The sequence below is a fragment of the Vulpes lagopus genome, chromosome 21 (genome assembly GCF_018345385.1).
Source record: "Vulpes lagopus strain Blue_001 chromosome 21, ASM1834538v1, whole genome shotgun sequence".
Lineage (NCBI taxonomy): Eukaryota > Metazoa > Chordata > Mammalia > Carnivora > Canidae > Vulpes > Vulpes lagopus.
Genome location: NC_054844.1, coordinates 2,828,066 through 2,841,429, shown reverse-complemented (window position 1 = coordinate 2,841,429; position 13,364 = coordinate 2,828,066). Strand labels below are relative to the sequence as shown.

At 35.2% G+C, this 13,364-nt stretch overlaps 1 protein-coding gene across 11 annotated transcripts in view; it reads left to right on the top strand.

Annotated features, from left to right (window-relative positions):
* The window catches only part of ERC1 (ELKS/RAB6-interacting/CAST family member 1), a 549,485-nt gene that overhangs the window by 169,177 nt on the left and 366,944 nt on the right, over nucleotides 1–13,364 (top strand). For all 11 annotated transcript variants that reach the window (XM_041736575.1, XM_041736573.1, XM_041736571.1 and 8 more), the window contains 2 exons: nucleotides 10,993–11,130; nucleotides 12,653–12,793. In XM_041736575.1, the coding sequence (XP_041592509.1) occupies nucleotides 10,993–11,130; nucleotides 12,653–12,793 (279 nt within the window). The remainder of the gene's footprint in view (nucleotides 1–10,992; nucleotides 11,131–12,652; nucleotides 12,794–13,364) is intronic.

Genomic DNA, 13,364 nt, shown 5'->3' with positions numbered 1-13,364 from the left:
TCATTATCAGATTAATTTTTAGTATACAGATATACAACTGATTTTTGTATATTGGTTTTGTGTTTTGCAACTTTGCTAATAAACTTATTAGCTCTAATAGTGTTTGAGTAGATTTTTAAATAATTTCTGTATATAAGATTATGCCATCTGCAAAGAGATATTTATATTTCTTTTTCAATGTGGCTGTCTTTTATTATTTTTTCTTCCTTAATTGCTATTCCCAAATGTCTAGGACAATGGTGAATAGACCTAGGGAAAGCCTGTATCCTTATCTTTTATTTTTATTTATTTTATTATTTTTGTGAGAGATCTCTGCACCCAACGTGGGGCTTGAACTCACAACTTTGAGATTAAGAGTTACATACTCTGTTGGCTGAGCCAGCCAGGTGCCCCATTGTTTTGTTCTTTATCTTAGGAAAAAGGCTTTCACCATTAAGTAGGATGTTCAGTGTAGATTTTTCATAGAAGTCCTTTATTAGGTTGAGGAAGTTCCCTTTTATTCCTAGTTTATCGAGTGTTTTTTTTTTTTAATCGTGTTTTTATCATGAAAAAGTGTTGTACTTTGTCAGATGGTTTTTCTAGATTTATTGAGATGATTGTGTGGTTTCGTTCTTTATTAATATGGTACATTATATTGATTCATTTTTGTATGTTGAACCAACCTTGCATTCCTGGGATAGGGATGGGTGTTTTTACATAGCCTTGCAGTTTTCATTTGGAGAAATGTGGAAACTTGTTCTGTCAACATTATCATGTTGGCAATAGGAATGGACCTGAGAGAACATAGCCTTTGGATAAATGCCTTATTTTTAAGTGCTAAGGTATAATATAAATAAGAACCATTCAGAGGCTTATATTGTAATGCTTTGTACAACACAGAAATAATTTTGACCCTTATTAAAACATCATTTCCTTGGATTTTTAACTCTGAGTAATTAGTGAATAGCTTGAGAATTTATGTTTATCTGGGTCCATTTTCTGTTGATAGAGTGCCATATAATGCCATATAGTTTTGCAAGCTCTAGTTCATAGTGCCCTGATTTCTATTTTGACTGAGCACATATTTTAAACTTGAAAATGGTACTTAGCAAGCAAATAGGAAGGGTCAGATCCCTATTGTGATAAAGGTTGTTCTTAGGGGTTTCTTGTAGCAGGAACTTGTTAGAGTAGTAAATACATAGATAAGTATCTAGAAAGGGACAAAGGATTTAAAAAAATACTGGATCAAAGTTTTGAAGCATAGTATTTTCTTTTGCTTAGAAACTGCTTTTAATTTGACATGAATTAACTTGCATTGCATTCTCACCTGTGGGAATAGCCATTTGGATATATGCCCAGTTACCTGTCAACTCTGATTAAGAAGTTGAAATAATTAACTACCTGAAGAAGCTATTAAATCAGACTTCGATGGAATAACTTTTCATGCTGTTTTTTCTTTCTGCACCAGTATGTGCACCCTAACCAGAAAATAGCTTCAAGTATCATACATGTATTTTGTTCTTTATCTACTTTATCTTCCTATAATTGTCAGACTTGCTTGCTTTTTTCTCCTACCCCTGTTTTTCCTAGAGGAATTTTTTTGGATTAGAAAATTTATCCAAATCTACCAAGGAAAATTTACTAAATTTGATTTAGATTTCCATTGTATATAGACAAGGAACTGTTGTTTGGATCCATTCTCCCTACATCTCTCTCAGGCCAGACTCTTATTTTAGACTTAGCAAATTTGGTAACACAGTATTTTTAATAAAGTATCTAAGTGAACAATTTTAAGTAAGATGGCTGTTCATTTTATTTTATTTTTTTTTTTAGATGGCTGTTCATTTTAAACAGTATTCTGGATATTTGAAAAGAATGCCACTGATGAATGATTTTTAACTCCCCCTACCTTTTTGACAATCTGATGAAAGCTGTGGGCTCTTTCCATATAAAAATGTATATAGCTCATTTATGTGGACTGGGATATCATACATCCCTGCCATCCATGGACTCCTGATTAAAAATGTCCACCATTTGTGAAACAAACAAGCTTGGAAGAAAGGCTTCTGTGTTTCGTAACATAAAATTATGTGTGTGTGAAAAAAAAAAAAAATTATGTGTGTGGTTCAAATACAAGATCAGTTGTTCAAATACAAACAATTTCATGTTAACCGTAATTTAACTAGAAAGAGTATAGCTGCTGGGTATGATGGATACTGTGATGAGTGCCCCAGGCCCCCTGAGGGTTGAGGATGTAATTGCCAAGGTGCTGGAAGTGCTGTTGACATAGTCCTTAGTTGTTAGCCCCTGTGGAGGTTGCCTTGGCTAGAGACTTCCCTTGCATAAGGGCATAGAAGTCCCAGTGGTTGATCTCTGTAGGCTACAAGGAATTGAATCTATTGTCCTGACTTGAGACAACTCTGAAAGATCATCCCAGATTCAGAGCTCCTCAGGAGTTGTCTGAATCCTTTGGAACTTTGTGGCAGCTGAATTTCTCCCCCTGCACAATCCTGTTGTCCCCCAACCCCCTTCCTTTCCACTGGTAGTGATCCAAAGAGCACCCTTTAATAAACTTCTTGCATAGTGAAATCTGTCTCAAGGTCTGCTTCTTGGAAAACCCATCCTTCACACACTAGGGTTGAGTATTAGTACAAGTTAGCTTACTTCAGGCCATAAAAATTGGCTTGGCTAACATAAAAGTTCAATGAGATGACCTTGAATTTAAACTGAAAATATGTGAAGCATCTCATTAGTATTCCCTTCAGACCTGATATTTCCAGTGGTTTTTGGAAATCTGAGTTTCTTTGAACTTTTTAGTGGTCTCCCAGTCTTGTTTTAGCTTTGCAGAAACCACCCAAAGCTTGATTTGTTTGGTCACACAGTATGAACCTAGGAAGGTGTAGGTTAAATGAAGAGTTGCTTACACGTCCTGCAGAAATCCCTAGAGATTGCCCATGCTGATAAGTACTTATGATAAGAAAACTCCTCTTGTCATAATCCTAATCGAATTACTTATCACAAATCCTAAGATGTCTTTTTTGGATAGCATTTAGAAAATTATTGCTTTTGTCATTATTATCAAAGTGATGTATGTCTATTCTAAATATTTGAAAAAGATGAGAACCCTATGACAAGGAAAACTATGTAAAAATAAACTTTTCCTTCCTTCAAATTGGGATAATATTATACATACTTTTTGATAACTTCTTTTTCATGTTATAGTATACCATAAATAGGTTTCCATATCCCCAATTAATCCTTAAGTATATGGGTTGTAATGGTTGCATAATATTCCATTCAGTGGGTAGAACAGGTGTAACTTAGCTAGCCACCTGATGTTTTGTCTTTGATTTTTCTCGGCTTTGTTATTGTTAATAACAAAAATCACGATTGCTTTTTTCTTCAAAACTAAGCCTAGTATGTCTGCTTTAATTTGTTATTTAAAAATACTAGGTTCTTTCATCACTAAGATGTACTGAACCATTAGATGTAAGACTGTTCTATCTAGATAGCCATTTTTATTGTGCAGTGTTTTGTAAAGGGATATCGTTTATACAGATGACGTGAGTTGAGTTCCTAAGTGCAATGTCACCAGTATCACTGCCTCAGAAGGATTGCCTGTCATCGTGCATTTATAGATCTTCTTTGTTTGGTTTTTAGCACCAGAAGCTCAGGCAAATTTTTATGTATGCCTGCCAGGTAAAAAAAGTATTTGAGACATTTATAGAATTGTTTACCAAGCAGAGCTTCACTAGCAGTGACCTTTGGTCTCCTCAGATTTTGCTTCACATTATCCAGTTATTTTAACTCAAGAGGTCCCTAGTTCCATTATCTGTTACATAAGCAAATGTATCAAGAAACTTAACTTTCCCTCTCAGCAATTAATAAAATGTCAGGAGCAGTGGACTCTTAGTGTCTTTTCCTAAAGGTCATACCTACACTTTTTGTATAGTTCAAACTGAACAGTGTTTTGCTTTTTAAAGATTTTCTTATTCATGAGAGAGAGAGAGAGAGAGAGAGAGAGAGACAGACAGACACAGCCAGAGGGAGAAGCAGAAGCAGGCTCCATGCAGGGAGCCCGACATGGGACTTGATCCCAAGTCTCCAGGATCAGTCCCTGGGCTGAAGGCGGCACTAAACTGCTGAGCCATCTGGGCTGTCCCAAACTGAACAGTTTTTAAGATAAAATATAGTGGTACTCTGATGAAATTTATTACTTTTTAAATGTTTTCAGCCCCCCCCCAAGAATACAGTTGTATTTTAGAATTAAAAGGAATGTTAGTGTCGTTTTATAGTAAAGTAATTCGATCAAGTAACTTGCCCAAGGTGACATAGCCAGCTATTTTTTCATTACAGTAATCTGTTCCATAACTTACATGATGAGAGAGTAGCACAGTTGAGCAGGAAACTCAACCAAAGAAATAATTGGTTATATCCACCAGAATCTTTGCTGGGCTTATTAAAGACCATAAATAGTAATTGCCAATATAGATATGGAAGCCTTTCACAACTTAAACATTTTAAACAGTTTAAAACATTGCTTAGGGTTTCTTATGATTTTGTCGTTCTTGTCTTCTAATCCCTGGAACCACATGATTGGACAAGTAACATCTAAAAGCCAATATAAATGGAAAAGCTTATTTTGGTAAATTATAGTTGTGCCTACTTGATACTTTTTGCCAGAGCATAGGGTAGTAGATAAACATTTGCCTAGAAATTAGGTACTTAGTGATTTTTTTCTTTTTATATTTTATTAATTATTGTAGATTCCTTTTTTCTCTTGATATTATGATAGTTCAGGCAGACATAATTGATACTGGAAGGTACCATTAACAAAGTAGGCAATGGTCAGAGCCAGAGTAACTTGCTTCACACAGTAAGTTGATGCTGATGACTTAGAACAACTGTGGAGACAGCATTAAACATTTTCTTGAAATGATGTTTAAAGTAGCTAGGTGATTGCAAGAAGTGTTTTGGGATTCCTTGTCCTTAGAACTGTATCCTAGAGGAAGTCTCTTTTACCTTTACTCAGTGATTAGAACCTCAATAACGGAGTAATCAGTTCCTCTTGACTAAGAATAAATCACCCATGTTGAAACATGATAGTTCCTGACAACTGGCAAGCCTGATAAAACCAAAACAAAAGATGTCAAGAAATCTGTGCCATTGTGGAATTGGTATGCAGCTTTGATAAATTCACATGTAGCATGCATTTGGCCTTAGTCTTCCTCTTGTTTTATACATTTTCTCTCTCTTTGTAAAATAAAAATTGAGGAGAAAAAGGCTTCATATAATAATTATGTTATTTCTGCTTTTTTTTTTTTACAACCCAGTTAACATAACTATACTATGATTAGAGAAGGAAATGTCATCTTTCTGTAAGTAGTCCTTTTAAAAAATTGTGAATTCTTAATTAGTTCTTTTCTCTGATAATAAACTATATGTGTAAACCTGATTGATTCCCCTCCTATTTATCATCACGGATATAGACATAGAGAATGAACACCAATTCCTTTGATCTCTATAAAATTATACTCATGCAAATATTGAATATATGCTAGTAGGTACGTCATGATCTCTTTCTGTATCAGGGTTTCTGGAAAGTAGGGAAAAAGCCCATAAGAATATAAAATATGTCATTTTCTGCACCAGTCACTAATTTTCAATATGATTAAAAACAGTAAGAGAAAGAAAATCTTTTTAACAGTTTCATTGTCAAGTGTGTTCTAGTCCATGCTAGCTGCTTTTTAGGCCTTGGAAGTCAGGCTACACAGACTGTTTTAATTACGTTCATGATACTGAAATCCTGAACATCAAGTGTGTTTGGCTTTGCCCACTAGCTTGAGTGTATTGAGTTTGGACATATGTTCCGTGGCAGATGTACTTTTGCATTTGCAGTGGTTTGCTGCCTCCTCTACCCTTCATTCCTTCAGTAGAGGATAACATGTTAATATAAGTGACCATAGTAATAATGTACTATGTTTATTAGCGAACACTATTTAAAAATAAGGGATGGTTAATGTAAAGATGCTTGAGTCATTTATATGACTCTTTTTCCTGTTTGTTTGTTTTTCATCACAGAACTTATTTATAGCATAGTTATTAAGAGTAGGATTCTAGGGCAGCCTGGGTGGCTCAGCGGTTTAGTGCTGCCTTCAGCCCAGGGCCTGGTCCTGGAGACCTGGGATCAAGTCCTACGTCAGGCTCCCTGTGTGGAGCCTACTTCTCCCTCTGTCTATATCTCTGCCTTTCTCTCTCTCTCTGTCTCTAATGAATGAATGAATGAATAAATACATAAATAAAATAAAATCCTAAAAAAAAGAAGAGTAGGATTCTAGAGGTAGATTGCCTAGTAATTATCTCATAGTCTTCTGGTGATACTTAAATAGTTGTTATGTTTAAAGTTTTTACAACAATGCCTGACTTAAAAAGAAAACTGTTCTTTTTAAGTGTTAGTTATTACCTATTATCACCACCACCACCTTCTCACCATCACCACCATTATTATTATTTTTTGTTATTGTTACATTGTTATTTTACGGATTCTGTGGTTTTTATTCCTACAAAATGGAGAGGTGGTTTTGTTTTTGTGTTTGTTTCTGTTTTTTGCAGGTAGTCTGAGTATATTTAACGGAGTATTTTTCTTTTTTTTTTTTTGAAAGATTTTATTTATTCATGAGAGACACACAAAGGGGGAGAGAATGAGAGAGGCGGAGCAGGGCAGAAACACAGGCAGAGGGAGAAGCAGACTCTTTGTAGGGAGCCTGATGCAGGACTTGATACCAGGACCCCGGGATCACGCCCTGAGCCAAAGGCAGATGCTTAACTACTGAACCACCCAGGCGTCCCAGTAAAATCTTAAAAAAATAAAAAAAAAAAAGAAAGAAATTGCATAATTAATACTGAAATGCCATGATATGACACCACCTGGGTGATCAGCTTTTACATCTTCAACATCAGGTGAGAACATGATTTTGAATCTCAACCAAAGTGAAGATGTATAACAGCAGCTTTCAAAAAAAAAGAAAAAGAAACAAAAAACAGCAGCTTTCAGTAGGGTTCATGTTATCCATCATGTTGCTAGGTAAACAAACTAAAAGAGAAGTAGTTTTGTATATACACCTTCTCCCACATACCCCCACACAGCATCTTTGGGTTTATTCTGTGCTTACCCAGCTAGTTTGTACATAACTGTGTCTATTTCAGGTCTTCCTTGCTGATGGAAACTTGCCCAAAGGAGACAGTTTTACCGTCCACTGTCTTTCATTTCATCAGTTCTTTTCTTTATGGAATGTTTATTCCTCCTCTTTAGAAGTGAATAGGCATCCTTTTCCTCCCCTCCAACTCAACACTCTGTTTAGACACCTGGGTAATTGAAACAGAACATAGCTTAGGGAAAAGTAGTTAATGAGGATTTTACCAAGTTTAGTAGCTTTTGTACCTGAGTATATTGTGAAAAGTTTTGGCCAGCAAAGAATAGTGGATTCCTATAATAGTGTGACTACACTTAAATTATATGACTGGTATTGTTAGCAGTTTAACTTAATTTCTTTCTTAAATTCTGATGATGAGGGAGAAAGAAGGGTGGTTATCTTTATGATGCATGTAAGCGCTATTTGTATTTCAGGTGAGCTGTAAAACTTGGTTGATTCTGTGAAATTTCATTTTAAATAATGGCTCTTGTACTGTCCTTTCTTGACAAGAAAGTCTAATTGGCAGTGTGATTATACCAAAGAAAAGATTAAAGTTTATATGTTAGCAACTGGGATGACATGCATAGCTGGTTAAACATGTAAACCAGGGCATTGCATTCTCTTTGTATATGGAGTATTAGATTTTTAAGTGGGAAAATTCTTTTTAGTGATTGTGAATTTAACCTAAGTATTGATCCATATGAGATTCTAATAGTAGTGTCTGATTAAAGGAAGACAAGTGATTTTTACCTGAGATGGTCTTTTCTCTGACAGTAGCTTTTGTACTTTTAATGGCATGGAAAAGACTGGAGCCCATTTCAGACATTTTAGTGGTTTTACCTGTATGATTATTTCTTTGTTAAAAAATAAAAATCTAAGCCTTACACAGTATTTACAGTACTTTATTCTGAATTTACCAGATCTTTTTGCATAGCTTGTTTGTTCTGCTTGTGGAATTCTCATTGACTCTAGAGAAGATGTTTCTTTTCCCTATAGTTTCTTTCCCAGGTCCTTAACGAGTTTATACTAAATTGATAAAAGCAGAAAATTATCTGAACATTGTATCTAGGCTTCTTTTGTTTTGATTTTTGTTTTGTTTCAAATTTTTATTTAAATTCTGGTTAGTTAACATATAGTGTAATATTATTTTCAGGTGCAGAATTTAGTAATTCATCACTTACAGCACACTGCCCTCCTTAATATCCATTTCCCATTTAGCTCATCCCCCCCACCTGCCTCCTCCCTGGTAACCATCAGTTTGTTCTCTATAGTTAAGAGTCTCTTTTATAGTTTGTCTCTTTTTTTCCTTTCCCTTATAGCCATCTGTTTTGTTTCTTAAATTTCACATATGAGTGAAATCATATGGTACTTGTCTTTCTCTGACTTATTTCTCTTAGCTTAGTACCCTCTCATTCCATCCAAGTTGTTGTAAATGGCAAGATTTCATTCTTTTTGATGGCTGAATAATATTCCTCTCGTGTGTGTGTGTGTGTGTGTGCACACACACACACACCACATTTTTTTTTAAAGATTATTTATTTATTAGGTATAGAAAGAGAGAGAGAAACAGGCAGAGGGAGAAGCAGTCTCCATGCAGGGAGCCTGACATGGGACTCGATCCCGGGTCTCCAGGATCACGCCCTGGGTGGAAGACGGCGCTAAACCACTAAGCCACCAGGGCTGCCCTCCACATCTTCTTTATCCATTCATCGGTTGATGGACATTGGGCTTCTTCCATAATTTGGCTACTTATAATGCTTATAAACTTATAATACTTATAAACATTGTGGTGCAGGTGCCCCTTTGAATCAGTATTTTTGTATCCTTTGGGTAAATACCTACTAGTGCAGTTGTTGGGTTGTAGGGTAGTTCTTTTTTTAACTTTTTGAGGAACTTCCATACTCTTCTCCAAAGTGTCTGCATCAATTTGCATTCCCACCAATAATGCAAGAGAGTTTCCCTTTCTCTGCATCCTTACCAACATCTGTTGTTCTTGTGTTAATTTTAGCCATTCTGACCAGTGTGAGGTGGTATCTTATTGTAGTTTTGATTTGTATTTCTCTGATGATGAGTGATATTGAGCATCTTTTCATGTGTCTGTTAGCCAATATCTAGGCTTCTTTTGTAGTTCAATTCTTTTCAGGAGTTTATGTGTATGCCTAAATACAGTTTTTAAAAGTGCAAGCGTCTATATTATTCATTTACTGATTAGTGAAGCAATATTTATTATATACCTACTGTGTGCCAGATATGAAGATAGAAAACAGGGAGGGGCAGGATCCAGTCCCCTTGTGGAGATATGAATCAAACAAAGAATTACAATATGATCAGGGAATTAGTGTTATAATGTGTATATAGATTGGATAAATAGTAATAAAGGTGATAAACATATAGATAGATGAAGGAATGGAGAGTGTGTATGTATATATAACGTGTATTGTGATAAGAGTACAAAGAGCATTTTGTTCTCATGGAGCAAGAAAATCTTTTCAAAGGAGATGACATTTATGTTGCTTTTTGAAAGCCATGTAAAATGTACTAGTTAGCTTTAGTATTAGCTCAAGAGGAGACTATTCTGTTTGAGTTTTCTCTATAGAACTTATTACCATCCTACATACTGTTTATTTCATTCATTCATTGTCTTCTGTATTAGGATGTAATCTCTTTGAGGATAGGGATTTTTATCTGTTTTGATTACTTCTATATTCTCAACACCTAGGAAAGTTTGTGACATATAGCAAGAGCTCAAGTATGTGTTGAGTGAGTGAATGAAGTTTGTGAGTTCTACAGTAATTGCCTTATTTTCTTTTCATTTATTAAGACTATCTTTCTCTAGTTCCTTCATATTTTTTGCCCAATATTTTTCATTATGTGTACTTTGAATCTCCCAGATAACATGCTATCTTTATAATGTTTCTCAAACCCATCCCCTCTTTTCCATCTCTCTTAGCTCATTTAATCTTCAGTATCACTTACCTGAATTGATAAGCTCTAATTATTTTCCATGTCTCTATGCAAGTCCCCTTAAATTTTTTCTCCACAGCCATCAGAATTACCTATCTAAAATACTGACCAGACCATTTCTTAGCTTAAATACCTAATGGTTCCCATGTGTCTAGAATAAAATCTGTGCTCTTTAGATCATACTTGGGGCCAGCCATAGCTTGGATTCAGCTACATAACGGTAAATTCTCTTATCTTATAACATAATAAAAATCAGTGTATTCATTTTTCTTTGTACCGCTAGTGCCTGGTAATATAATAAAGAATTGAGTAAATACTTCTTTGAGTAAATGAATGCATACAAATGTGTATGAAGAAATGACTGCAATAAGGAATTTCATTGAAAAATGATTTCTGCTTAGATAAAAGGTGATATAAAAATATATTTTAAACAAGCATTTAAGAATAATTTTTCTTTATACAGCTGATTTGTCTTTCTTACTTACTGTCTTGTTATTCTAATCCTCAATTCACTGTGAAGTGATTTACAGTGTCATTATTGAGGTACTCCCATTTCTCATGTCTTTCCTCTCTCAATCTCATCTCTATATGTTGAGTCTTTTCTCTCTAGCTGTTTTCCTTATTTTTTTAGAGATTTATTTATGCACACATGTCCACAGCTATATGTGTGTCTTTTCTCTGTTCTGCTATAAATTCTGGCTTTAAAATTTTGCAATGAAGTTATGAAGCCTTTAGCACTAAATTTCTATGAAACACACACTCAGAGACAACCCTAATCTACTTGTTTCCAACTAAAAATGATTTTTATTGTGATTATATGTATTTCTGTTAATTTCGTTTTTTCCTCCACACTCAGATTGAAAATCTTCAAGAGCAACTTAGAGATAAGGAAAAGCAAATGAGCAGCTTGAAAGAACGAGTCAAATCCTTGCAGGCTGACACTACGAACACTGACACTGCCTTGACGACTTTGGAGGAGGCCCTTGCAGAGAAAGTGAGTGATTTGGCCTCTTCCTAGACAGATTTCCTCTGCTTTCTCATTAATCTAAAATTTTCTCTGGCAATGAGACTTGGATATAAAAGGCAAAAGGAATCTCTTAGGGCAAAAGAGAAAAGAGCTTTCTGTACTATTTCTGACATAGTATAAGAGGATAGAAAATTCATTTTGTTTTTATTTTGTTTTTGTCATTGTAAGCATCTGTTGTTGGGCAAGATGGATTTCACACTAGAGGGTAGTGGCTGAAAGTTTTTCATTTCTCCTTTCCTTTCCTTTTTCCTTTCTTTTCTATTCTTTTCTTTTTTAAAGATTTATTTTAGAGAGAGGGTAGGGATGGCAGAGGGAAAGGGGGAGAGAAACTCAAGCGGACTCGACACTGAGCTAGGAGCCCAACCTAGGGCTCGATCTCACCACCCTGAGATTGTGACCGAGCCAAAACCAAGAGTCACTCACTTAACCAACTCTACCACCCAAGCACCTCCAGTGGCTAAAATTTTTAAAGATTAAATGTTCTCATTTACTATCTTCTGAAGGAAAAGAAAAGTTCTTTTTATTTATCTCATCAACTAGAATTTGAGGATATGGGAATATCAGACATTGACCACCAGGAAGCAATATATAATTAGTTCTTCTTTACTGTATCATATTGGTACCTAGTATATAGTCCTGGGGTTTAGTTATTAACATAATATACTTGGTATTTTTCTACTCTTGGCCTTGCTACTTCATTTTGTGTTTATGAGCAAACCTGATTTTTAGGAGTGGTTAACTAAATAAGTGGCCCAGTTGGATAGGTGTTAATGTCTTGAAAGGAAGTTTAAGGAATTTTGGTGGGGCATTTTAATTGGATTTTTTAAAGGAACAGGATCACTGTTCCTTAAGCCTCTTGGACTCACAATACTATCGGCTATGTGCCAGGGATCAAGGCTTGATCCCTGAATATAGTCAGAAATAATACCCAGAAATGTACCTGAATTGGTTAAACTTTTAGACTGCCTGAGTATCTGTTGACAGAAATTTTAATGGGTTCTCTCCCCCTCTCCTTTTTATGCTTTAAACTCAGCATATCATAATCTCTCAAATCTCCTCCATTTTTGGTGTGTGAATTGTTTTCCATTGCCTTGTGGGCAACATGTGAATTACGTATAAAAAAGAAATATCTGTTACCGCCCTTAGAGCTGTGTGTGTGTGTGTGTGTGTGTTTGTGTGTGTGTGTGTGTAAAGTTTCTGGATACTTGGAATAAATGTAATTTTTCCAATAGAATACTTTAAGGACTTTCAATTCTATCTGAGATTATAGGAAAAGAAAACTAGAGGAATCAGAAGAACAAAGCCACATCTTTGTTACTGCAAGAGTGGTAGGAAGGATGAATTCCGTGAAAAGTAGATTATTAACAACCTACCACTGTCTTTTGAATGGAGCATGAAAGTGTGAAATTTTATCAGTGAAAAGCTGAATTAGTCATATGAGATAAGTATGAAAGGAATTTTCTTACATATTGATGTGCTCTCTCATCAGGAGCGGACAATTGAACGCTTAAAGGAGCAGCGAGACAGAGATGAGAGAGAGAAGCAAGAGGAAATTGATAACTACAAAAAAGATCTTAAAGACTTGAAAGAAAAAGTCAGCTTATTGCAAGGCGACCTCTCAGAAAAAGAGGTTAAGATTACCAAAATAGAATGATTTGGTTTGCTTAGTGCATTGTATGTATATGTTGTTGTTGGTGTTTACATAATGCTTATAAAAATGTATTTGAACGAGATTTTCTTAATAGCAGGCTTTTTTAGAAGACCTTAAGGGGTATTTTGGGAAGCTTTGCAGAAATGTAGTAGATCATTCATTTCCTAAGTCTTTAGCTCTTTCAATATGTTATGAGTTGATTTATTACTTGTTAATGACATTCTCATAGATCCTAAAATAAGTGAAGCAGTTTTAAATGGAAAAATACAGTGCTAATGGTAAGAAAGGTGATAGATGAAAAGAATATGCAAATGGAGGCTAGCTTATTTACACTAGCTCTTTTTTTTTTTTTTTAAGATTTTATTTATTTATTCATGAGAGACACACAGAGAGAGGCAGAGACATAGACAGAGGGAGAAGCAGGCTCCTCACAGAGCCCGATGTGGGACTTGATCCTCAGATCCAGGATTATACCCTGAGCCCAAGGCAGATGCTCAACTGCTGAGCCACCCCAGTATCCCTACACTAGCTCTTAAAATGCATTTCAATA